General features: G+C 35.8%; 1 protein-coding gene across 2 annotated transcripts in view; it reads right to left on the bottom strand.

The window, feature by feature from the left end:
- ADAMTS6 (ADAM metallopeptidase with thrombospondin type 1 motif 6) overlaps nt 1–26,062 on the bottom strand; it is a 207,326-nt gene that overhangs the window by 121,444 nt on the left and 59,820 nt on the right. For both annotated transcript variants that reach the window (XM_081132538.1, XM_081132539.1), the window contains 2 exons: nt 8,452–8,495; nt 4,231–4,336 (listed from right to left, as the gene is read on the bottom strand). In XM_081132538.1, the coding sequence (XP_080988664.1) occupies nt 4,231–4,336; nt 8,452–8,495 (150 nt within the window). The remainder of the gene's footprint in view (nt 1–4,230; nt 4,337–8,451; nt 8,496–26,062) is intronic.

The following is a 26,062-nucleotide window of genomic DNA, read 5'->3' as shown; positions in this document are numbered from 1 at the left end:
GGACAAAATATTCACAGTATATATATGAGAACAACTTATACCCAGGATATACACTATTGATAAGTCTTACAACTCAATAAGAAAACAACTCAGTTTTGTTAAGAAATGTAAAAAGTATTTGAATAGACATTCAGAGAAGATAATGAACAGCAAATAAGCACATGAAAGGATGCTCACCATCACCAACGTCATCAGTTTATAAAAAATAAATGATCAACTAATTAAAACCACACTAAGACACCACTAAAATGCATAATAATAACTAAAACCACAAAGACTTATAATAACTAATGTTGCCAAGGATCTGAAGTAGTTGGAATACAAATAGATTGCTAGTGGGAACGCAAAATGGTATATAGCCACTTTGAAAAATAGTTTATGTGTTTATTTTAAAGTGAAATCAACACATACCATACCACCAGCTATGTGACCCGAGAGAAATGAAAGCATATGTCCATACAAATACTTGTACATGGATGTTCACAGAAGTCCTACCCAGAACAGCTAAAACTAGAAACAACCTAAAATGTGATATGAAATAATATTCAGGAAAAAAAGAAAAACTACTGATATACACAACATGGATAAATCTCAAAAACTTTGTGCTGAGGGAAAGAACCTAGACACAAAAGAGTACCCACTAGGTAAGCCCATTTAAATGAAAATGTAGAAAAGACAAGTCTAATCTATAGCGATTGAAAGTAGACCTGTGGTTGCCTGGTGCCAGGTGCCAGGTAAAGAGGGAGGAGGGTGGAGACTAACTGTGAAGGGGAACACGGGACTTTTTTAGGTAATGGAAATGCTGATATCTTGATTATGGTGGTGATTACCTGGTTATATACCGTTGTCAAAGTTCACTGAACCACACACAAAATAGAAGCACATTGTTGTATTTAAATTAAACCTAAGTAATGTTTTAAAATGTACTCATGGGAAAGCAAACTCTTCCAGGAAATAGAATACTTCTTAACTCGTTTTATAAGACTAACGTTATTTTGATACCAAAACTAGACAAAGGTATTAAAGTTCCAAATACCTTGGTGTATGTTTATCATTAGCCTTCTATTATGAAAGCATGGCACTGTTCAAGTATTTAAAGACAGGTAGGTACTTTCAGCAGAAGGGAAATTCGGATGAAAGGAAACAGTAATGGGAGCTTCCTAAGACATGTAACTTAATTTACAATTTTATCCTGAAGTCTTGTCGTATTTCTCCTTTTTAAAAACATTCATCTCCTAGCCAGTCTTCTATGGAAAGCATCTCCCTACTGGTAAAACCAAACACTGATGCTGGTTTCCAAAAGCAGGACGGACACACCCCTGCCGCTTTCAATACATCTTTTAACACTTCTTTACAATTTTCTCAAAATCAGACTTCTAGTTCACTCAGTCACTATTAGTTAGTAAATGACTTGCCACATCTAAAAGATTTACGACCGTAGGACCTATTCTTGTTTGCAAAAGAAATCAGACATATACAGTGGTGGAGGAGGTGGCATAATGAACCCCCCTCCACACATGAAGATTATAAAGTCCAACATGTTGCTATTCTTGCTTTATCTTTATCTTTTACCCTTTCCTTTTAAAAGTAAATCTCAGATAGCCTGTCACTTCAGTCCTGCAGACTTTAATGTGCATCCCTAAAAAGTATGAATGTTTTTAAGATCTCTTTTATTAAGATTATTTTTGTACAGTGTGGATACATTAGATAGTTTTCTCAATATAACTAGAGGTCTGGTTGAAATCTTGCCACCCCTCTTCAGCACTATAATTTTTCAACTTCTGAAACTTAAGGTAACTACATAATTAATGAAAAAAAACCTTGCAAAGAACATTCTTTTCTATATAGTTTCATTAAGTGCCTTTGGCTTATAGCCTACATTAAAACTAGGCATGTCATTTAAAAATAGCATAAACCTCAATTTTTCATTTGACAAGGAAACTAACTTCTTGTTTTCACAAAGGCATGGAAAGAAACAAAAGTGGTCACTAAGGCCCAGCCAAAGAAAAAAGTTATCCCACAGCTGTTTAAGTGGATAGTATATCCCTACACAAGCACACCCTGGGTGCACACCCCTATCCTCCAGAATTTTTAAAAAAGTAGACAATGTTCACACAGTCTAATGACTCAGTGGGGGAACTTTTCAGTAATTTAAAGTCAAATTTTCTTTGTGATGAATCTGCAGACATGATCACATCACTTAACATCTATCCTACTAAACGATACAAGTTACAAAAGTTCACTACCCTTTATCTGAAAAGTATACTTGATATTATCATGGCTATTGCTTTGTTTCAGGAAGAACAGAAAGCACTGTATTTTAATGATAAGAATTGTGCCAGAGCTGACTCGCTGGGTTCCTCAAAGCTAAACCCTAAAATCTTAAAAGCAAGTCAAGGGCTCTTTATCCATGAAATAGATTTTCCCTAACTGACTAAATACAACTTGACACATAGATAAAGATAACATGTTAAACACACTCTGCCTAGTTGGCTGGGCAGAAGGGGATAGTCACAATAGTAATCAACTGGGCATGAAAAGAAAGCTAATTTCTAGCCTGTCAAATAACATTTTTGAGCCGAAGCATTTCTTCTGACTCTCATTATAAAGCATTTTCTGGTTCCACCCCCACCCTGTTCTGTTTTTAACACTCATACTATCAAACAAGAATTAGCAGTGAAATAAAGTTATTCCAAGGAACATAAATCTTAAGAGCTATATTCTACTTCTTCCACAGTCTCCTATATAAGGTATAAAACTAAAAAGAAATTACCCATTAGGTCAACAACAACAGAAAAATCTAGGGAGCCTGAGAGTAGCTCAGTTAGAATCTTAACAAAAGATACAGAGATAAAGCCTCACATGGGCTACTTAAGTACATACAAGAAGGGGACTTACAGTGCATCTGTTGGCATTGCCTAACTTGTAACTGCAAGAAGTAACAGTGCTCTCACACACACATTACTCATCCCTGCTGTGTTACTTGTCCTGACCTTTCCATTTAATTGAATCTAACAGTACCTATTACATTCAGTCTGGTTGCATAAGATTATGACAGTCATTAATGAGCTACATTTTTAAGTGCTTGAAGATAAACTGGCTGCTTAAGAAGGACTTTTCCTTTTGTTCCCCTGCTGTTTATTGCAATGGAAACTAGAATACCAGTATTTTTAGGACTTGATTAAAAGTGTAACACTGACTTTTCCCCATGTCTGAAGCAATTCAGGTTTGAAACTTGCCGGTTACTTGAGGTTATACATAAATCAATACCAATTTGGTAAAATTTATATTGCAATTTTCCAAACAATGCAACAGACTGACCCAATTTTACTCTCCTCTTTCAAGAAAAAAAAAAGCAAGCTGACCTACAAACTTATCTCAGGAATGATCGCTAAGGCAAGTGTATAATAAACATTCATTTTTATTTGTTCTTTTCCCCCCACCCAGACTGTAAAACTTAAATCATACAAATGTCAGTAGTCCTTGCAAATAGGCTGCTTGCTTGAGTTAAAAATGTTCAACCATCCTTTTAAAGTTTCAAACTTCTCTCCCTTTACATGAGCAGGCTTTATCCACTGTTCGGAATAGAGAAAGTAGGGTTTTATTGCTGGGGGGGGGGGGGGGGCAGTTTTGGACCAGATATATTAAAAACTAGATACTCCTAAAAAGTAATAAGGATGATATCTCACTACTCCCACAGCACCAGTTTTGTTCGTTTTCTCAATGACATACAAGTACACCTGAAAATACAAATTCCATAGCAATGGTTGATGAAGTTTATGCCTGGAAAAGGTATGCTCACAGCTGTATGAACAGTGAAAACTCAAAGTAAATTTTATGGAAGTGGTGTCAATGATGATTTTAAAATATATAGGTGTTGTCACTTGAGGGAAAGAAAGATCATTTCAACAATTTCACTTTGAGGAACCGGGTGTTGAGTAGACCATGCTAAGGCTAAATTATTGCGAATGTACATATATCACACAACTTAAGTGTGATGTATTCACCACTCTAAGGATACTAGTCATGAATCAGAAAGATTATTTAACAAGTCTCCAGTTCTTAAGATGATTTATCCCAATACCCTAAATGATAACATTCTCTATTGAAATCAGACCAAAAAAAAAGGCAGTAAAATATGGCTGAGCACATGCGTTCCACACAGTAGTTATGAGTTGCTCAAAAGAGTGGAGTTCTAAAATTTATTTTGATTTTCTTAAACTCACTCACTTGTGACCAATCTCATGTGCAATGGTAAAAGCTGAACCCAGGCCAATGTCTTCATTAATGCTGCAGCTCCTTTCAGGCTCACACATTCCAGCCACAGAGGCCAAGCCTGAATAAACAGAAGGAGACACAAAGGGTCAAGCCAAGGTGTTTCAGTCTTAAAAAGCCCATACTTATAAATGCCTGGATTCTTTTTAATAACCTCCACGCACAGAAGGAGCAGTTGGCAAAAGGTTAACTTTCTAGTCATTTGCAAAATCACTGGGGGGAGTTTCACTTTGCCGGCTAGACATTAATATTTTTTGAACTGCAGTCAGTGCTGGAAAATGTCTAGACTAGGGGTTAGATTTATAAATTTTACTTCTGGTAACTTGGGACCACCTAGTAACTTGAGCCAGAAGAGGGAATTCAAGAAAGCATTTCTATTTTAACATTCTTTAGGCTGCAGAAAGCAAAATATATCCACATTATTTTTCTAAAGAGATCTGTTTAAGTTTAGTGGGTTCATAAAAATATACAAGCAACTTTTTAGTTACCAAAAAAAAGGGAATCCCAAATGGTTTTTTAAAATGACATTTTTATAAAAACAAAAATGAATGATTCAGAAGAGAAAAAGGAGAAATGTTAAAGATAGGAGGTTGTTGCATGTTTTTAATCTTCTGAATTTAGTTCTGATACTGATGCAACAATTTCTTTAAGTGTTTTAATGGTAGCAGAGTCATTCACACATTCAGTGTAATTCTCCCTCTCCCATCCCCCACCGATGCATTAGAGTTTTACTAATAAAAAACTATGGTGTTAATTCGCTGATTCTAGTGAACTGTTATGTTACTCAAAGTATTCTTCCTTTGGGGATTTCAGTATGTAAAAGCCTTACTGTTTACTTCCAAATGACTATCACGCTCTGTGAATTAGGACGTAACTTGAAAACAGTGCTTAGAAAAAAATAATTTTTGTGCAGAAGACAAAATGTCATGGAAACAGATACTGAATCATACTTTACATAGGGATGAAAGTTATTTAGAGGAAATTGAAGGAAAAGTAGGAAAAACTTTTTATATGTTAGTAGTCTGCTATCGTCACCCAAATATTAATAATTATCTTAACAACAAAAGTGATTTGAATCCAATTTAATGAACATTTATTGTGTGTGATAAACAATGTTCTGTGCTGGGTATAATTCCCCAGCTGCACGAATTTGGAACAGTAAAAGCTATTCAATTCACATGTTTACTGACAAGAAAGCTCTAGAAATTATTTCTCTGGATTTCCTAATATGAAATTTCTGCACAATAACCACATTGGAACAGAAATGAGGTTAGTGCTGGATTTGCTAATAGACCGTTTACTTTTCCTACTGTTTTATGTGGAAGAGGCAGGAGTTGGGGAAGGGGTTAATTTCTGCTTCACAGAGTTATTGTAAACACTAGTGTTACCCTTGTCCTGCCCTTCCATTCACTTAGAAGTCTTAGGACCTGAAGAAGAGGGTGTGAACAGAGGGACTAGTCAAACTCCACTGAGAGAGAGACAGAGAGAGAGAAAAAACAAACAAACAAACAAACAAACAGTGTGCAGTATATTATCCAGCTTTAAGCTATTGGGCTCAATAGAGTCCATGATATGGGGAGAAAATGCCACTCAAAACTCTTTCTGTTTTGAGCTTTATAAAATTTGGATTCAAAAAATATTAATAAGAATAATTACAGTTAAATTAACATTTCTTACACTTCCCAACATATATTATTCCATGGGTTAGCTTTTTGTTTATTGTTGTTTGGTATGTGCCATGTACTGTATTTTTAATTGAAAATTTTCAAGAGCTCACAAAGGTGTATTTGTAAGCACTGATTTACCACTGTATCTGATATAAAATTGTTAACTCTACTAAAAGAACATATAAGAAAGAACATATTTGGCAAATAACTACTACTTGTTGAAAATATCAAGGTAAATCTTAACTAAAATGAAAGAATAATTTAAATGCTAATGTATTTTCACAACCCCCCACCACCACCACCATTTTCTGTATTCCTATAAATTGAAGCTGTCAAAGTTCTTATGTGTGATTGTGTTAATAGGGGTTTGATTACTATTTGGGTCATTTAGATTTCCTCAGTTTGATGGCCACAGTTTTCACCCTTAAATCTACTTTGCCAAATTCAAATTGGTCGTCAGAGGTACTAAGCAAACAAGAGAATATACAAGAATCAGCAAGAAAACCAACACGAAAGTCACTAGAATGACCATTCCAACAGAAAAAAACCTCATCAGTTCTGTGCTGATAATATATTTTCCCACATAAGGTCAACACACATATATATATAGTTTATTCAGTTTTCACTATGAGACAGTATAAAAAATAATTCATAGTGATTTATAACTTGAAATTTTTATATTGAGCTTGAAAATGCACTGGCATGTATTGATTCTAGACATGAATAAACTATAAAAATTTAAATACACTATTTTGAGAAATATAAAAGGAGAGGTGGAGTAGGGAAATACCTCAAATCTACTTTGGCAAAAATGACAGTAAGAGTACTAGGCAGTGTTATTATTAATGTCTCAATGTAAATAATATCTCAATGTAAATAATTTATCTTCAAAAAGCAGAATAGGATGTGTATACATGTACACAAACATACATACATATATGTATTTCCTCAAAAAAGCTCTAGCTTGTACCTTATTTGAGGCTTAGTGTCTACTGTATCTAAAATGGATTAAGCACTTAGTAAATGCTCACAGAATTCAAACAATATACAAAAGATAAGTTAAACAGTATAATTTCTACATTAAATAAGAACAGCTGTTTATTTTTTATAGCACTTCTTTACTAAACACCTTTGTATTTTCTTACTTAAATGACTTTAACAATATCCCTGTAGCGTAAGGGGAGATACTACTTCTACTTCATAGATTAAGAAATTGAGGGACAAAAAGCTAAATAAACTGTAAGAGGCAGTGCCCTGAAACGCCAAAAACCAAGCGTTCGCTTCCGGTTTAGGGTCCCTTCCATTGGATCATGTTGGGCGTTAACCTAAAACACTACAGATAAAATCTTTTTTGATTAGAGCCCTCTCAGCAGAGAGCTTTTTCTGCATTATGCTTTTTAACTAGCAAACTTCTCCACCATAATACTCATCCTTGGCTATTGGGGTTTTTTCTTTAGCCATAAATCCTGAGGGAAATGAGGTGGGAGAAGACTGGAAGGCAGGTTAAAATCATCAAGAGAAATTGTAATCTCTGAAGAGATGATTCACCAAACATCCCAGGAAGCTGGGCGATACCTTTTCCCCACTTCTCCTTGAATTTGACCTTAAAAACTCTTATGAAATGCATAGGACTAGATTTTACAATTATTCCTTTACAGATAAGAAAATCGAAACTTGTCATGAAGAAAATAGAGAAGTCACCTTCAGTTGCTTGACTTCTGAGTCTGTAAAAAGTCCCTATGACACTAAAAAATTATCATTAAAAAAAGTTCTTATTTCTTAAAATAATTCTATTTGCTTAATAATTTAGTCTACTTGAAAGCTACTCTTTCCCCATATTTGTATTTGTGGTTAGCTTTTACCAGTATGAAGTTATAATCTGCAACAAAAGGGGATTTTTTTAAAATTATAGAATATTACAGAAATGCTTTTTTTAAAGAACAGTTTTAGGTGACACAAAGGAATTATAATCCTCTCCTCTCTACTACTATCTGCAATATTTTACAAAGTTGCTCTTTTTTTGTTCAGATACTAGAAATTTCTAATAATATCTTAGTTTATGGGGATATACTATTTCCATCAAATTGCACCAAAAAACAAACAAACAAAAAAACTGTCTTCAATGTCTCTTCCTTAAGTATCTCCTAAGTGGGTTTTTTCCCCTTTCCTTTCCTAGCCTGAAATTTAAAGATGCTGGCTGCTTTCATTTGCTCTCAAACTCCTTGGTATTTTTGGAAAATATATTACAGAGCTGGATTATATGAAAATGAGTGGCAAATTTTGATTTATCGCTATCATTTGATGATTTTTAATCTTCTAAACTGTTTTTAATCATCATTCATTCTACTTGTGTCCTGGTAGGTGATATATTCACAGAGGTCAGATCTAACAATTTATAGGAGTAATTTCAGATGTGTCAGAAAGGAAAATGACCAGATTAATAATAAAGAGTAAAGTCACTGGCCCAAAGAGACAGCTTGTACTATCCTCCCTTTTAAAAAACACTTACCCAGTGTTCCACAGGGCTTATTTTTATAAGTGCAGATATCATATCTATAAAGGAGAAAAAAAAGAGATGCAATTTGTAATCTGATCAAATCTGTAAAATATTTTCATATATTCATCACATTCTTTCTTGGAGCACTGGTTGTCAGGCCACAATCAGTGCAATTATGAGCAGCCAGCTGGAGTGTTGGCATTTTCAGCACTCTGGGGGCCACCGCCGGCTGCACTACACTCACAACCTCTGGCTACAAGCCAACGGGACACCTGCCAGTGAGAGAGAAAGGTTAAAGTGGATTTTTGTAATTGCAAGTTCCATAAAACCACCTACCGTACTGTCTTGACCCTAGACTAGCTTGTATGCAGGTTGCTACTGCTTCCACAACAAGCAAATGGGTAGCTTTTGTATTCCCAATCGTTTTTGAACCTGCTGGAATATTTCTTATTATAGCCACAGACAGTATTTTATACTTCTGAGCTACAACGTGAACACGGGTTCTTATTTAATTAAGTTAAAAACTAGAACAATGAAGCAATGGAAATAAAATTGGTATCGCATAGTTTTCCTAGTTGGATCCAGCAATTTTGCATGGTTAAAATGCAAATATTTTAAGTGCTTTTATTGGTCAGACTTATTCTAATGCTGTGTTGCACTGCAACTCAATACAATGAAGTTCACAAAACAATGTTGCATATTTTAAAATAAGTTACATTTAGAATGCTAAATCAACGTTGATGTAAACATTTACTTGAAGCATTTTTAAAATATTCTTATAAACTTATTTTTTTAAACCAAAAGCACAGAGTTTTCTAAAGTGAGAATAAAAAATAAATTTTAAAAGATTGAATATTTTTATTTGCCTATATTTTAGGCTAGAAATAAAAAGCTTTTTAGTTAAAAAATAAATTTTCACAAACTACAGGAAAATCCAAGTTGTGAAAGTTCTTTTTTATTGTGTATAATGATTAGTCCACATTACTGCGGAAGTCAGTAATTAATCCCTTAACCAACTCTTCATCTTGTTCAAACTCCTTACATTTGAGGACGGGGGTTTCCTCTCCTCTTGCATAACTTTTTTATTTTGACCTTTCACACACTCATTCTCTCTCTTCTCTTGTAACTGGTAAACTAATAGGTTGCAACATCTGGTACTTTCTTGAATGTAAGAGAGAGAGAGGGCACTTGGCGTATTTACCAAAGCACCAGAAAGAATATTCCGGGTGTCACAATCAATTTATCTTGCTATCCTAGTGCGTAAATGCCTATGATGTTACATAGACACAACCCATACCAGCAGTCTTCAAGAAAATGTAAACAAAGACTTTTCATAAAGGGTAATGCAGATATAAATGTTTAAGCAAGATCTATTTCCAAATCCTCAGCTTCCACATGTGCCTTTTCTAAAGCTGATCTGTCTGAGAATGCACCTGCAAGTTTATCTTTTCTCTTCGGCCTTTCACAATTGCCCTGTTTCTACTTTACAAAAAAGAAAGCATACCTCTCACCCATCCCAAACCTTGGTATGATGTATTGCCCCCTGGGTACACAAGTCTCCAGGGCACAGTACAAAGGAATAATTCGAGAATGCATGGATCCTAGGGGTTAATCTCTTATGAGAAAAGCAAGAAAAATTGAAGGTTTGTAATGCTTATTTCACCCTGGCAATACTCTAGTTCTTTCTACCCATCTGACTGCTTACAAACCAGTCTATATATCCACCTCAGAATTAGAATTCGGACCTGACACGGTTGTCATGCTGTATTAACATATTCATTTGATCTAAAAAATAAAGTCAGGCTTGTTACTGACAGACAATAAATCTGACTTACCTAAGTAGTTTGGCACTGAAGACTGACTTAGTCAATTAGATTACATGGCGAAAGCTTTTCATGATTCATTGAAATAGGCAAGTCTGTATCCTATCAACTTTCTCTGCCATACTATGATTTTACTTAATTTTCCTTCAAACCTGGACCACTTCAAGAAAAATTGCAAAGAAAAATAATGCAAAGAATCTTGCTTTATCCCAAAGATATAACGGGTGTGCTTTTAGGACTTATCCTGCTGTCCTGCTGTCATACAAATTGAAGGAAGGACAGAGGAAAAGGAGTCACCCACTGCCACTCTCTGCACCCTTTAAACAAATCAATCTCTAAAAAATCTTAACTGACCCAAAGGTGGCAGGAGCTCCTCAACTTAGGCTAGGCTACAAAGTACACCGGAGTCATAAGAAGTGATAGAAAAGCTGAAATATGCTTAGAAAAGGTTCTCTGGTTTCTGAATTTGGATAGAAAATCACCTTATCATTATGGTACTTGTTTTGTTTTCATGAAAGAATAATAAAGGCCTCCAGGCAGATAAAAAAAGAACTGAGAAACATGATCTTAGGGAATTTACATAAAGACAGGTACGTAAAGGAAATGAGGGTTCTGCTTTTGGATGAGTGGATGAATGCACACATTGTCATTCTCTTACCCTAAATTCATATTGTAGGACTGACTGACTAAGATCAAAACCACAGAGGTTGGTTGAATATCTGTTACTATAACATTGGTACACTCTTCTGTTGTACATACTTTCAACTCTGATTTCCTAATCATATTTGGCTAGGCATGACTATCAAAAGAAACTGACCAAAACATATAATTAAGTTCCATTTTAAGGTCTGCAAAATATAGCACTACATTATAATGATGAAATACCTGGATGGCTTCTTAAAACCTTTTCCAAAAACTACATTCCATTCTTATGTAAGAGCAACAGTCATTACAAAGAAGCATTCCTTTCAGTGATTTAGTTTTAAAATGGAATGAATCAAAATCTAAACTTTGAGACTCACTTGTTTAACACTGAGTCACTTCCAAACAGAATGTCCTAGGTACTGTGCTGTCTCATTTGTACTCTTAGATGTGGTGGTGAAAGCCAAGTGATAGTGACACAGCAATTTCTGCTTTCTTAACACACACTAAGGCACCAGAATTATAAAACTTCAGTTATAAAAACAATTGTAATAAAATAATGCAGAAAAAAATATTTTCACCCAATATATGCAAAAAATTATATCATTCTTCATGATAAATGAAAAATTATAAGACCACTTGTCTTAGTTTGGGCTGCTGTGACAGAATGTCATAGACTGGGTAGTTTAAATGACAGACATTTATTTCTCACAGTTCTGGAGGCTGAGAAGTCCAAGATCAAGGTGCCAGCAGATTCAGTGTCTGGTGAGAGCCTGTTTTCTAGCTTGTAGACAACCACCTTCTCCTGTGTACTCACATTGCCTTTCACTGGTGCTTGCTCAAGAAAAGAAAGCTCTAGTGTCTCTTTCTCTTCTAATCAGGGCACTAATCCCATCATGAGAGGTCCACCATCATGGCCTCATCTAAAGGTAATTATCTCCCAAAGGACCCACCTCTAAATGCCAACACGTTGGGGATCAGGACTTCAACAATGCGGTTTTGGAAGAAACAGTCAGTCCATAACATTTCACCTCTGCCCCCATCCCAAACTCTTGTCATCCTTGCATATGAAATACATTCATTTATCCCAACAACCTTAACTCATCCTAATAATCTTAACTCATCTCACAAAAGTCTTAACTCATTCCAGTATCAACTCTAAAGTCCAGAGTATCCTCTAGGTATTATCTAAATCAGATATGGGTGAGACTCGAGGTACAATTCATTTTGAGGTAAAATTCCTTTTTAGCTATGAACCTGTAAAACCAGAAATGCTATGTATTTCCAAAATACAGTAGTGGGACAAATATGGGATAGATGTTCCCATTCCAAAGGGGAGAAATCAAAAGGAAGAGAGAGGTGATGGGTCCCATATAATCCAAAACATAGCATGGCAAATTCCACTAGAGATTAATGTTCTAGAATAACCCTCTTTGGTTGATGTTCTGCCCTCTGGAACCACTGGGGTAGCAGCATCACCCCATAGCTTCACAAGGCGGTCCCACCCCTTCACCTTGGCAGAGTGTTGCCCATATCACTCTCTGTGAGGACCCTCCCATGCAGCTCTGCAGGACAGCAGTCCTGTCCTTAGAAACCAAGGTGGAGGAAGCCTTCTCTCCAAGGACACACACTCTGAGCCTGTGGTGAAAGTAGAAGCGCTGATGATCTCTAAATTGCCTTTGGGGTCCTTCTTCCCCATTTTTGAAGGTATAATGTATGTTCACAGCCTTCCTTTATTCCCTCCTATTTTCTCTCCTTCAGTCCCAGTAGGCAGTGTTTCTCTAGATACAATCTCATCTCTATTGCTGGCTTTATTCAGATGGCTGAATATTTCTGCAATTCATACCCACGCTAATCACCTTATCAAATATGGTCAGTCAGCCACACCCTTAGTGTTCTCCTCCCAATATGCTTCCTCATTTTTTGCAATATGAACAGGGCAAGATTTTCCAAATCTTTAAGTTCTAGTTCTTTTTGCTCAACATTCCCTTTTTCAAATCATTTGCTCTTTTCACATTTTACTATAAGCAGTCAGGAAGAACCAACACTTTGCTTAGAAATATCCTCAGCTAAATATCCAATTTCACTGCTCACAAGTTCAACCTTCCACAAAACACTAGAATATGAACATAATTTAGCCAAGTTCTTTGCCAGTTTATAACAAGAACCACTTTTTCTCCATTGTCCAAAAACATATTCCTCGTTTCTGACTGAGACATCTCCAACAGGGCCTTTATCACCCATATTTCTACCAACATGATCATTTGGGTATTCTATAAGAAGATGGAAGCTTCCTTTACAACTCTCCTCTTTTCTTTCTGAGCTCTCACCAGAATTGCTTTGAAAAGTCCCTTCACAACAATCACAGCTTCATCTAGCATGCACCTTGAAATTCGTCCAGCCTCTACTCATCAAGTTCCAGTGCTTGCCATTTTTAGGTACTTGTTACAAGCAGCACCCCATTCCTCAGTACCAGTTGCTGAATTAGTCAGCTTGGGCTTCTGTAACAAAATACCACAGATTGGGTAGCTTTAACAACAAACATTTATTTCTCATAGCTCTGGAGGCTGGGAAGTCCAAGATCAACATGCTGACAGATCTGGTGTCTGGTAAAGGGCCCCTTCCTGACTTGCAGAAGGCCACCTTCTTGCTCTGTCCTCACAGTGGAAAGAGACAGGGCTCTGGTCTTGTCCTCTTGTTATAAAGGCACTAATCCCATTATGGGGCTCCTTTCTCCTGCCCTCATCTAAATCGAATTACCTGCTAAAGGCTCCACCTCCTAATACCATTTCATTGGCGATTGAGGTTTCAACATACGAATTTTAGGGGGGGGACACAAACATTCAGTCCATAGCACCACTTTAAATAAACAGGTAATTTGAGTGAGTTGATGTACCTCATTGCACATCTTCCATAACATTCATCTCTTTATCTAAATCACATTATCTGAAAAAAGCTTATTATGGTGGTGCCTCGGTTTCTGAACGTTTCAGAACCCAAATGGCCTTCTGGAGCGGATCACACTCGAAAACCCAGGTACCACTGGATTCCTAAAGCATAGCTCTGCTCATGCTCTTCTCTCACTCAAAACTGCAACTGTCGCCCGGCTGGACGTGGCTCAGCGGTTAAGCATCGACCTAGGATCCAGGAGATGGAGGTTCGATTCCTGGTCAGGGCACATGCCCGGGTTGCGGGCTGGGCAGTCGATCAGTGACTCTCTCATCATTGATGTTTCTCTCTCTCTCTCTTTCCCCCTCTTTTCCTCTCTCTGAGATCAATAAAGATATATTTTTTTAAAAAAATCAACATGTAATGGAAATGCTTTATAAAAAATGAAAAATTGTTTCAGTCATTTCATATCATTTATAATATGACAGTTTATATAAGTAACACCTAAAATTTTTTTTTCCTAAATTTTTACTGTAGCATCTTTTTAGTTTTACAGAACATGGTAGACCACACCAGCTCGTTGCCTTCAAATAAAGTACATGGCTTATTTTGTCTTCTTGCTCAAAAACCTCAAAACCAAAGAAGCTATTTAAAGGAAAAAAGGAAAAGCATAATATACATGTAGGGCATCGCTCAATAGCCAGAAGAATTTTTCTATTGTTAGTATATAGGTCTTTTAAATCCAGTCACAAACAACCAATACTCTGGTTTTGTCAGGCAGTACTTTGATAGTTGATTTGCAAAGCTGAGTAATTTTCATTTATGGTCTGAAAAACTATTTCACAACACTGATTTTGAAAGCCTGACTGCCTTTTTAAAATGCATATGAAGGGGCTACTGTTAGGAAAAACACCACAGGACTTTGTCATTTGTAGCTATATATGCAAAGTTAAAATCTAAAATAAAAATATATTTAAACTTCAACATAATCATTTCATCCTTTTTTTACTGATATTTACCAAGTCAATGAATAAACGACAGCTGTCACTTGTCTTCTAGAGCACAGTCTAACTAAAGGAAAGTGGGGGAGAAGTCACAGTGACTATTCTTCTGATTTAATGGAACATCACACTAAACTGTCTTATTAACAGAATTGACTATAACTCCAATTACATTACCTCTATCAAGTCAATCAGACACAGTTCCATAAGAACTGATCATAGTTGATGATCAGTTAATGTTTCTCAGTCAGAAAAAAAAAAAAAAGAATTTTAAAGATGTAAGTTTACCTAACGAGTTGCTAAAATGATTAACGCCTCAACTGCCCTTTGAGCAGTCTGATGTTATCAATAAGGATCTACAGTGTTACAGAGGATTTCACAGGTCCCACGGCCACTTATTCTAACATTCTAAGTGTAAAACTTCCTTATGCCTAATCTAAATCCTTCATGCTACAGGTTAAGTTGATTACTTTTTGCTTGACCTTCAGTGAAGATTGAGAACATCTGCTCTCCATCCTTTATGCATAAATTAAATACCTCTAAATCTTCTGTTCTCTAGAATAATAATAATCTCTACTACTTAAAAATTTTTCTTTTCGGTTTCTTTTTCAACCCTTTAATCATCATCTTTGTGGTCCTCCTCTGAACTTTCTCCAAGTTCACCATGCCCTTCTTAGCGGTGGAGCCCAGAACGAGAAACAATGCTTTCCTGAGGCTCTGACCAGTGGCAAGTACAGTGGGAAAATTATCAAGTTTCCTACATTCTTGGTTCTTATTTATGTGACCTTGTGCTGCGTCTGCTTTAACCACAACACTACATTGTTAACTCATACTAATCTTATTATTCCCTTACTGCTAAGGGGATTTCCAACTTCACTAAAATAGAGTCAGTTACTAATTCTCTGGATTTTTGCTATTTTTCCTCTCTAATCACACTGCATTATATTTGTCCCCTACTATACATCAGTATCGTAGTTTCTCCTCAATATTCCAACGTTCTAAGTTATTTCAGTCTAACAAAAATAATGTGAGCCCTGACAGGTGTGGTTCAGTTACTTGGAGCTTCGTCCCAAACACCAAAGGGTTGCAGGTTCAATGTCCAGTCAGGGCACATACCTAGGTGCAGGTTAGATCTCTGGTTGGGGCATGTACGAGAGGCAACCGACTACTGTTTCTCTCTCATATCGATATCTCTGCCTCTCTATCTCTCTCTCTCCCCCCTCCCCCTCTCTCTGAAAAATTAATCAATAAACATATCCTTGGGTGAGAATTAATAATAATAATAATAATAATAATAATAATGTGTTATAAGGCATTGATGCCTCTTTCCATATTTCTCTCCCATTCCAATTGCCAATCATTTATTAAGAATATTAGAACACTTAGTCATTACATGTCTTTAAGAGTAGTTTAAGTGTGCTAAAAAAAACTGAGCACCAGTATTTGGCCCCCGCTGAAGAGGTGTGATTGGAGGCCTTGCTGCTCCATCACTTTCAGGTCCCAGCCCAAAATGGGATATCTCAAGGGTTAGAGGGCATAAGGTATGAGCGACCAAAACGCTTTCATAACTTCATAAGGTCTCAAAGAGCTAGATTAAAAACTCCCCATAACATATTGACCAGTTTTCTTTGCAGAAAACAATGAGAAGTTTGGAGGATCAGAGTATATTATAATTATTTGGGTTACCTTGCTCTTCTTGGCCTTCTATTCTGTTAATAACCAAACAAGGTTTGTTCAAAGTTTACTGGTAAATATCAAAAAGGCACTTTAATGATCACCTTCTTACATGTGGAGCTACACCAGATAAAATACCAAGAAAATGAAACAGACATGCTTTCCACTGTGTAGGAACTAGATGTTTAAACGTTACTAACATAGAAATATATGAAGTCAGATAAAATCCATCAAACCATCTATTGCTATCACACAGACATGAATTATGTATCCTACATAGTTCAAGAGCAAACGCACTTAAGAGATGGAAGACAAGAATCAGTACTTAATTGCCATGAAGAAGAAAAGTGATCATGGTGTTCTATGCGCCTGATGAACAAAGCTGTTCCAGCCAGCTTTTAAAAATATCTAGTGAGCTCTAATATCGCTATCTACAAAGTGTAGAAGCAAAAGATGTTTATAAGTGATAAAATAAGAAACAAAGGTCTATTGTTTAAAATTTAAATGATAACCGAAATAGGAATAAAAAATGATTAAATATATTAGAAAGATGGGCATACAGTCAGTGGTTTAAATCCGTGATTCTAGTTGTAGAACCTCCCACCCCTCATCTACTTGTATAACTTTTTTTCTCATCTTTAAAATGAGGGAAATAATAGTAACTACAGCCCCTAGGATTGCTTTGTGGATAAACTTAGGTACTGCATATGTACTGTACATATTACCACAATAAGTGTTTAATAAATGTTATTGATACTCTAATTACTATTCCTTTTGTTAATATGAATATTTGTGAATTGATTAGAGTAATCCCACTCAGTAGTTAATGGGAATTGTTCTTCTGCAATTATGTTTCATAATACTAGCAACTTCTTTTTCTTTCATCTCTTTGCTAGAACTTAATCACAAATTCCAGATTTCACATCAGTAAACTGTATAATTTAAAAATAACAATAACTCTTTTACTAAAGGTTATGAAGCAATTAACAATATCCTACTTTCTGGAGATTCCCACTTAATTAAATTCACAAAGCAGACACTGAAAGATGGAATTTGTAGTATTATAATGTAACTAATAGCAAGCTGGGAACTGCCTCACAGTTTATTCTGAATCTTCAACAAGGCTCTCCTTGGAGGTTGCTAACCCAAAAAGTTATTAGCCTAATGTTGTTAAGATAAATGAAGTGTCAGAAAAGGTTTTGCGGCAAGTATGAAGGTCTATTTGGCTGGTAAATTTTCCCCATCTGCCAATTTAAAGAGTCCTCAACCTTTCTTCCAAAAACACTATTCTTTTAGTCTTGTGAGCACTGTAAAAGTAGTCAATTTTTTAAAAGAGTAGTTATAAATCAAATTTGAAATCCCCAAAGTGCTCTTGCTGTTCGTTGGCCAAATCTAGTATATCTTCTAATTTTTTCCCCTTGTTCCTTGCCACTTACGTTGCTTCCAAGATTAAAAATTTTTCTGAGCAAAAGTTCTGATGGCCACTCTTGTGGACTCATCATAATCCAAGGGTGTGTAGCAAGGTGATGTGGTGATGTTCTGTCACAAACTCATCATAATTGATGTGAATATCAGCATGAGTAAAATGTGAAAATGAATCATTGTGTGAATAGTTTTAAAATGTGATGACAATAATATGTTAAAACTGTACAAAGACAAGGCACTAATCCAAGGTGGGGACTTTTTTTAGACATGATTGTACTCTCACCAAGGAATCATTATGGCAAAAGGAAAATTGAACTGTGAGACCCACATCTGGTATTACTGAACCAAAAAAAAAAAGTTTGACCAAAGTAAATACAGTCTTTTTCTCACTCAAATCAAATTCCTTCTCTAAATCCATCTTCAGCTGTCATGGCTCTTAGCCACTTAGGTTTCAAAATAGTGACCACTTGAGAGATAAAACACAAAGCCACCTCAGATAAATAGAATTGGGTTTACCCTACCCAGGGAAATAGTAAAACAAAGAGTAAACAAGAGAAATCAAATACTTTCTCTAAAGTTTGGCCAAGATTGTATTTTAATTCCATTCACATTATAAGCTTCATTTTAATTAAATGTTTACAGTTTGTGTTAGAATTATAATAGGACTAGGAACATGTTTAATAAAACTAATAATGTACTCTTCAGATATGAAGTTATTTCAGAAAATATGTCTAGAATTTATAATTGCTGTAATAACATTGGATTATATTTTTAAATTGTTTATTTTTTAAATCGCTTTCCTCTATCCCCTGGTTTCACTGTTCACTCCTCTCTCCTCACTCAAGCACAAGCACACACATTTACACGGTAAATTAATGCATGGAAATCATTCCTGTTAGGAAGAGTTTGTTTTTTTAATACCAGGGCTCCTACTTTTAGTAGACATATTTTTAGCTTACATTTCCATGATTAAAAATTTACACTATTTCAGATTTTGTCAATGTATTTCATGCATCCAGGTCATCAATATGATAGTTATTTTGCAGGCTTGATAATCAGAAAAATACAAGAAATCACAAAAAAATTACATGAAGACACAGATATGTCTAATAATAATCCACTAAAATATTATCAGTTGCAAATATTTTATCTTGAAAATAAAACATTTTTGTAGGTGTCTTACTAACTAGCTGTCCTGATCTCAGCAAATAGGAGAACTGCCCCCTGTTAGTGTTTGTGGTGTGACAATTATGACTGTCTACGACTTGATCAAATGAGAACTGCTATTCCTTCCCTGTCTGTTTATCTCAAAAGCATATTCCATAAGAATGGAAGGCATGTAATATGAAAGGAGGAGTCAAACAACAGGACACCATCTCCCAGGATCCAGACGGCAGCTGGCTATCCCCAAACAGCCAAACTTTTCAGTTCTTGTTTTCAAAAAAATATTTTGCACCTTTTCTTGTTCAGCATTTAATATCTTTTGTTTATATGCATTTTCATCACTGCCAAGGATCCCCTCTGCGTATGTCTCTTCAAATTAATTCAAGTCAATGGACACCATGCTAACATTTATCACTTTGTTCAAACTCTATCTTGCTGGGAAGGTGGAATTTATTACGGATTTTAAGTTCCAACCAAATATTGTTGCAGCTGCTCCCTGAAGTTTTAGGATATGTTAAAATTGTGTGTTTTGGAGAATGAACATTGAAGGTGTTCGGCTTTCTACCTCTGCTTTCCTTCCATATCTCAACTCAATTTTATTTAGCTTTTTATCTTAAATGAAGATATCACATATTTTTCATAAGTGATAAAGTTATTAATGAAATAGCCCCTAGTGCAGACTGGCATCCACTAACTGGGTTTGGCATAGAGTTTGCTGTGGGGTGAGGTAGGGGTGAAGGTAAACAAGAAAATAAGGGTCAAATGATAAAAGCATAATTAATAAAATTTACTGCACTCCAAACCATGTATAAATGACTTCATGTGCTATCATTATTTGGGAAGCAATCAGACAATATGAATTTGTAAAAAAAAATAATGAAATAGTGAATTTTAAGGCAATACTATATTTGAAATTGAAAAATAGTTTTCTTACTTCATTCACACTTTAGGTTTGCCATTACAGCTGGTCGATGTCTCACTCTCACATCCATGTTTCTATCTCCCTCTCCCTTCCTCTCTCTCTAAAAATCAATAAGAAATCTTTTTAAAAAAAAAAAAGTTTGCCATTACAAAGCACTGTGACCTAGTCCTTTAATCCAGAGACCTAAGGAAGACAGTGAATGTCATGAAAGTTAAGAGGAGAGAATATGTCCTTGAAACAACTCCAAATTGATCTATTTTATGTATAGAAGTTGCTAAAATATACTCTTAGTGCTTTATCTTTTTTATAAAATGTCTCATATTTTTTTAACAGTTTACTCTGCTGGTCTAATGCCCCTCTAAATTGAGCTTTTAGAAAGTGTTGATCTTATCATCTCTCTACCATGTAAGCTCTCTTAAGAACTTAGCTAATTCAATGGATTCTCAATAATGTTTTGCAAATAAACAGTATAATGTATTTAACCAAGTAGAGTGGCATCAACCTATTTGGGGACCATCTAGAAGTGATTCAGGAGGCCCATAACTATGAATCTCATCGTGAAAAAGTGGAAGCTGGCACTAAAAGCAAAAACTACAGACTAGGAGAAAAAAAAATTCAGTAAGAACAAGATGGCTTAAAATAGTTTATACAAACATGAAATGAGTTTTGTTTGGATTCTAAATTTGCAGTGAATTTACAACCCATCTTGCTCCAAAATTCCTCCTTATAAGATGTACAATTATGCTGAATGTCTCAGTGTTCCAAAGACACTCAAATAGCCACCACTACCATCCACCTTAAAAGGAAATTGTTTTAAATATATACATAAATTTGGTACTCAAAGTTCAGGACCAATACCACTTCATAGAACCAGGCACCTCAGTTTCAACCTACAACTCCAAAATTGTTTCCATTTCTACACCACTGCAACTAACAATCCTGCCAGGCTGCACAAAACCATTCAGTGGTTTTGTCTGATGTGGAAAAAATCCATGAGGGACTAGGAGGTACCACCAAATTCATGCCAGGATAAAGATCTAAATCGGTTGGGCTAGAAATTGGTGCCTTAACCCAATGCATCACCTTCCTTCCATTATCTATCTTTTTGAGAAAAAATTATCTTTACCGTGCTAATTCTGTATTCATCACTCAAAACTGTTTTGTATGAAGTAGTGGTGATATATCGGAAGGAATCATTCTGGTAGATTTTTGAAAGAGCTCACTTTTATTATGTTAAAACTTTGGCTGCATCATGATCGACAGGTTATAAAATGTGACTGTGGTTGGCTGAAGAAACATGAAGTTAGCCTGTCGGGAGATCTGAGTTCTAGTCCTGGAATTACCAGCAACTAGTTACATTCCCTTGGCCAGTCATCTCACTGTACCATAATCTTCCCATACTGGCCTCCTCGACTTCACAGCACCACCAAGAAAGCCAGATGAAATATTCTATATAAACAGAAGAATACTTAATGAACTAAGTAAACGATCAAAGTTAATAAAATAACTTCATTTTTGCTGCTTTACCCAGAGAAAATTCTGTCATGAATATTATTTGTCCTCTAAAAATAATTATCTAAGACTAAGTATGTACTTTCCTGACTCTATTTCCTAAAAAAATCAAATTTAAATCCAGCAAAGTAAACATGCTGCTTAAAATCATATTCTATAGATATTTAGTCTATGAATTCAACTATGGGAAACAGAGCTTGAAGAGTACTTCATACTTTCAGATGGAAGTTATCCTAATAGCCAGAATTACTGAGTTAAAGTCTTTCAATCATATTTTTCTTCTCTCTTGCTAACCTTTTCTTGACTTCAGGAGAAATTTCTGACTTCCATGAGGAGAGAGACAAATAGAAGTCAGTCTACAATTTTCACTCCAGGAGAGAAGTAATTCATAAATGTAATTTTAAAACCAAATTGAGCTATCCTATTTCAGTAGAGAACATTTTTAAAAAGGAAACTCGTCCCAACTGGTTTGGCTCAGTGGTTAGAGCGTTGGCCCACAGACTGAAGAGTCTCGGGTTTGGTTCTGGTAAAGGGCATGTACCTCAGGTACATGTGGGAGGCAACCAATCAATGTCTCTCTCTCCCCCCCCCCCCCGGCCCCCTTCCTCTCTATTTAAAATCAGTAAAACATATCTTCAAGTGAGGATTAAGAAACAACAACTAGCATTTTTCCATGGTATTGTACAATTGGTGGAATTCATAAAGATGTACTCAAGACAAGGCAAGAGTCTGTCAGGGTTTCTGGTTAATCATATGTTAAATTATATTCAAAGTAATTTTATATTATTTATTGTAGCTTAGGTTCTGTGAATACGTACAACATTCTAATTCTCATATAAATAAAATACCTAATTATCCATCTTTTGGGGGGGGGGAATAATACTATAGTATGTTCCTGATATAATTTCAACATAAGCTGCTTCAAATGCTGGTTTTGCTATTTTCCTACTTTTGAGTCAATATGGTAAGATACTAAGATGGCTTAATCTATGGCCAACAAGTTGTAACTAGAGCTTCAACCTCTTTTATGCTAAAAAGAAAATTGTATTTCCCTATGCCTAGACTGCAAATAACACAATTTGGGGGAAATTTTAAAGTTAGCATTAGCAAAGTAAAAGAAAATTTTAGCTTAAACATCAATACTTAAAATCCTTATCTTTTCCCCCAAAAATGATATTTTCTGGTAAGATTACTGTTAATTCATTTCAGACCAATATTTATTCTTCTCTTTGGCACTGAGTGTTTGAACATCTTGAAAATGCATTTGAGCTTATTTTACTATTATTGACTCCTTTCATCAAATCTAAAAGGGGGTTATACATAATCCACTAAATGAAAATAGTTTTTGGAAGCATTGCTTAGTGGATTTCTATGCTGTGTAACATATTCAATTAAGGGTAAGAGACTTTTAAATAATCTTTAGGGAAAACTACCTGCCAAACAACACAATGTTCATGTTAAGAAAATTATCTTTGGGATTTATAATTTCAAATCAAAATAAATCATCAACTCTTGAGAAAGAATGATTTTGTGTCAAATAGAAATGTTAACATCATGAAAAGCCTGTACCTAACCATGAATCATTTAAAAAGCATCCCCAAATATTTCAATTTGATCTAAGCCATAACTTAAAGTTCTAAGAGCCAACTGAGAGCTACATTTACAATCTATTATGAACTTAGCATAACCAAAGTGTAGGAAGCACAGGAAGATCCGATGAGGACACGAGTGTTCTGAACGCCTGTCACCTTGCCAAACACAGTTCACCATCTAAGAAACCAAACTCTCTGTGTTTGGAAGGGGCATAAATAATCCTCAATTTGACTGCAGGATATGGTTCTCTCTCTTCAAATATTGATGTGAAAGGCTTTTGGCTACGTACAAGGACTATTTATCCCTGGAGAAACTGCAGCTGTGAGAGTTGACCTCAGCCTTTTAAGACCAAAAGATTCTGTCTGGGAAAGAGACTTACTGATTATCAGAGTTAGCCAGAATGAAAGGCCTCAGTCTTCAGAGCGTCTTCACTGAATGACTGCACTCTTTTCGTGTTCTTAGTATATCACGGAGTATTGCCGTGTTGCACAACCCCAGAGGCTCACACCCAGAGAGAATAACAGTGTGCCCCCTGGAGCTCTGCCATCACCACCGTTAAAGCTCTCTTGCTCTCTTGCTATGTTCCTGACCATGGAATCCTGACTTATTCTGATACAGTCTACCTACTGTAGATGTGCTGCCCAGATCAGATCACCTTACCAGTTCACAGTTCTTGCCAGCCTACTCAAGATCTACATCTCTTCTATCCTACAACTCCTAGGCCTGCCTTCTAAAAAGAGGTTTTGCTTGCTCATATCAGAGACCCAGAGAAATCCTGTTTAACTTCTATTGAAATCAAAATAATTGATCATCCATGGGAGATAATACAATGTGCGAGAAAGACCACTAGAGTCAGGAGATCTACAATTTATTGATTATATCCCTCAGATCACTCATCTATGGATCAGGGACAATAATATAACTATTTTAACGATGCCATAGAATTATTACAGTAATCACCAGAAAATATGCCAAAGTGCTTTCTATAAGCTGAAATACAGTGTATACACACACACACACACACACACACACACACATACACACATACACACATAAAAAGGTAAGTTTTAATAAAAAGGTCTTCTCAATATTAACTGAACACAGCAATGGTAAATAAGTTATTTGGGACAGAATTTCTGAGGTTCTATTTGTTCTAAGGGCCATATTTAGGTTGTCTTTTTTAGATGAGTCATAATTTCACATAAAATTAGCTCAAATCTGAATTAGAGAAGCATGCAATGTAACTTTCTTCTAAAGATAGAAGAAAGATTATTAGATTGTAACACACAATAGCCTTTGCCTGACAATTGTTTCACTCAGGTACAGACATTTCAGTACTTCAGAAAGTTAATACAATAAATAAGGGAACAAGTTTCCTATATAATCAAACACTAGCAGGTAAGTTTCTGGTTCTGTTTTTGAACTTTATAGTCATCACATGAAATAAAAAACATCTCTTGTGATGCCATAGGCACAAAGTCATCAACTAAATTTAAAAAAACAAAAATCTCTATGTTTCAGGTTTAATAAACCAGGGCATTTAATTGGATCTCAGATAAACTTACTAAAACTAACCTGAAGAAAACTAACTTCGTAAATGCAATCTCCCAAAGGGCAAAGGGATATAACACCATTCGTGTTATATAAAGGTAGATGTGAGAATGATTAATCAGAGAACCCTACATCGATTAGTTTAAATTGTTATTGATAATGGTAAAAGTTTGAAGGGCCTTGTAAAAGTGCCATCTCCATAATTCCCATTCTGATTGTGTCCTCAAATAGCCAGAGAAGAAGGGGAAAGAGTGAGAGAGGGAATAAGAACATACTTAATACAGAAATTCCACCAAAATCTACCAGTGATATTTGAGGCCATACAAGGAGTACAGGGACCAAAAAGTTAGTCACCATGCCCCTGGCAGCTTAGTAAAATGATGTTTCATCCACTACTGATTTTTGGGGCCTTTTGGATTACACTTCAAAAATTGTAACTCTGCTGTATAAGAATTGTGAGACTCTAGTATATATAACTAGTGTGTCCGTTTTAATCTAATTTCATCAAAACCCATGCTCCTTAAATTACTGTACTAATCCCATATTCTCAGAAACGGGTCACAGACTTAGAGTCCGGATTATTCTAAGTGTTAAACCAGTGCAATCTAAATTCCATCCATCTGACTCCTGTGCTTGCATTGAATGCAAGTTCCTGAGGCGAGCTCCCCCTGCCCCCAGCCGCGTTCAGTAGTAGAGCAGCTCTGTGCTATAAATACTGTCGCTTCTGGATGACTTTCAGGGAAAGGCCAAAGAAAATAAATTATAGTAGTCTATCCCAGAGGCAAAAAAAAAAAAAAAAAAGGCATGAATAACAACCAAGACAGATTCTCTCCTTTTTAAGCTTCTATTCCAAGAAAAAGAATGGAGGTTGGAGGGGGGGGAATCTCTTTTAATATAAGCCAGTCAGTGTATGAGCCAGGACAAGGGAATGGAGAATTAAGCCTGACATCAGAATCCTCCAAAATATTACAAAGATAATCATGGAGCTGTACTAAAATTAATATTTCCATGAACAAATTAAATTAAAAACTAAAAGCACTGAATGCCAATTCACACTGAATTTCTAAGTCTGATTTTCCCATATCTACCATGTTAAATTAGGTTTGAAGAATTTATTCCCCAACTGCTGTCAGCTCTCAGGGGTCAGTCCTGTCCAGGAACCACTCTCAGTTGTATAGATTACCTTGCTCAAGAGTACACCCCTCCTACAGCAGCTTACACCTAGTGTATGTAAGGTATGAAGACCCAGCCCCCTTACTTCAACCTGGAACAGCTCCAAAGAGCCTCCCCATGGGCTTGGCTGAGGCCTTGGTTCTGAATGCATCACAGCCCTGTTTCTCCTTCTGGCCAATCCTGCTCCCCTCCCCACCCCACTCCCAGGTACAAATCCCAAAAGTTCTCACAGACATCCTGCATATTAATCCTGC

Source organism: Miniopterus schreibersii (genome assembly GCF_964146895.1).
Source record: "Miniopterus schreibersii genome assembly, chromosome: 3".
Taxonomy (NCBI): domain Eukaryota; kingdom Metazoa; phylum Chordata; class Mammalia; order Chiroptera; family Miniopteridae; genus Miniopterus; species Miniopterus schreibersii.
Note: the sequence above shows the minus strand (reverse complement) of the source record. Positions and strands in the feature narration are given on the sequence as shown.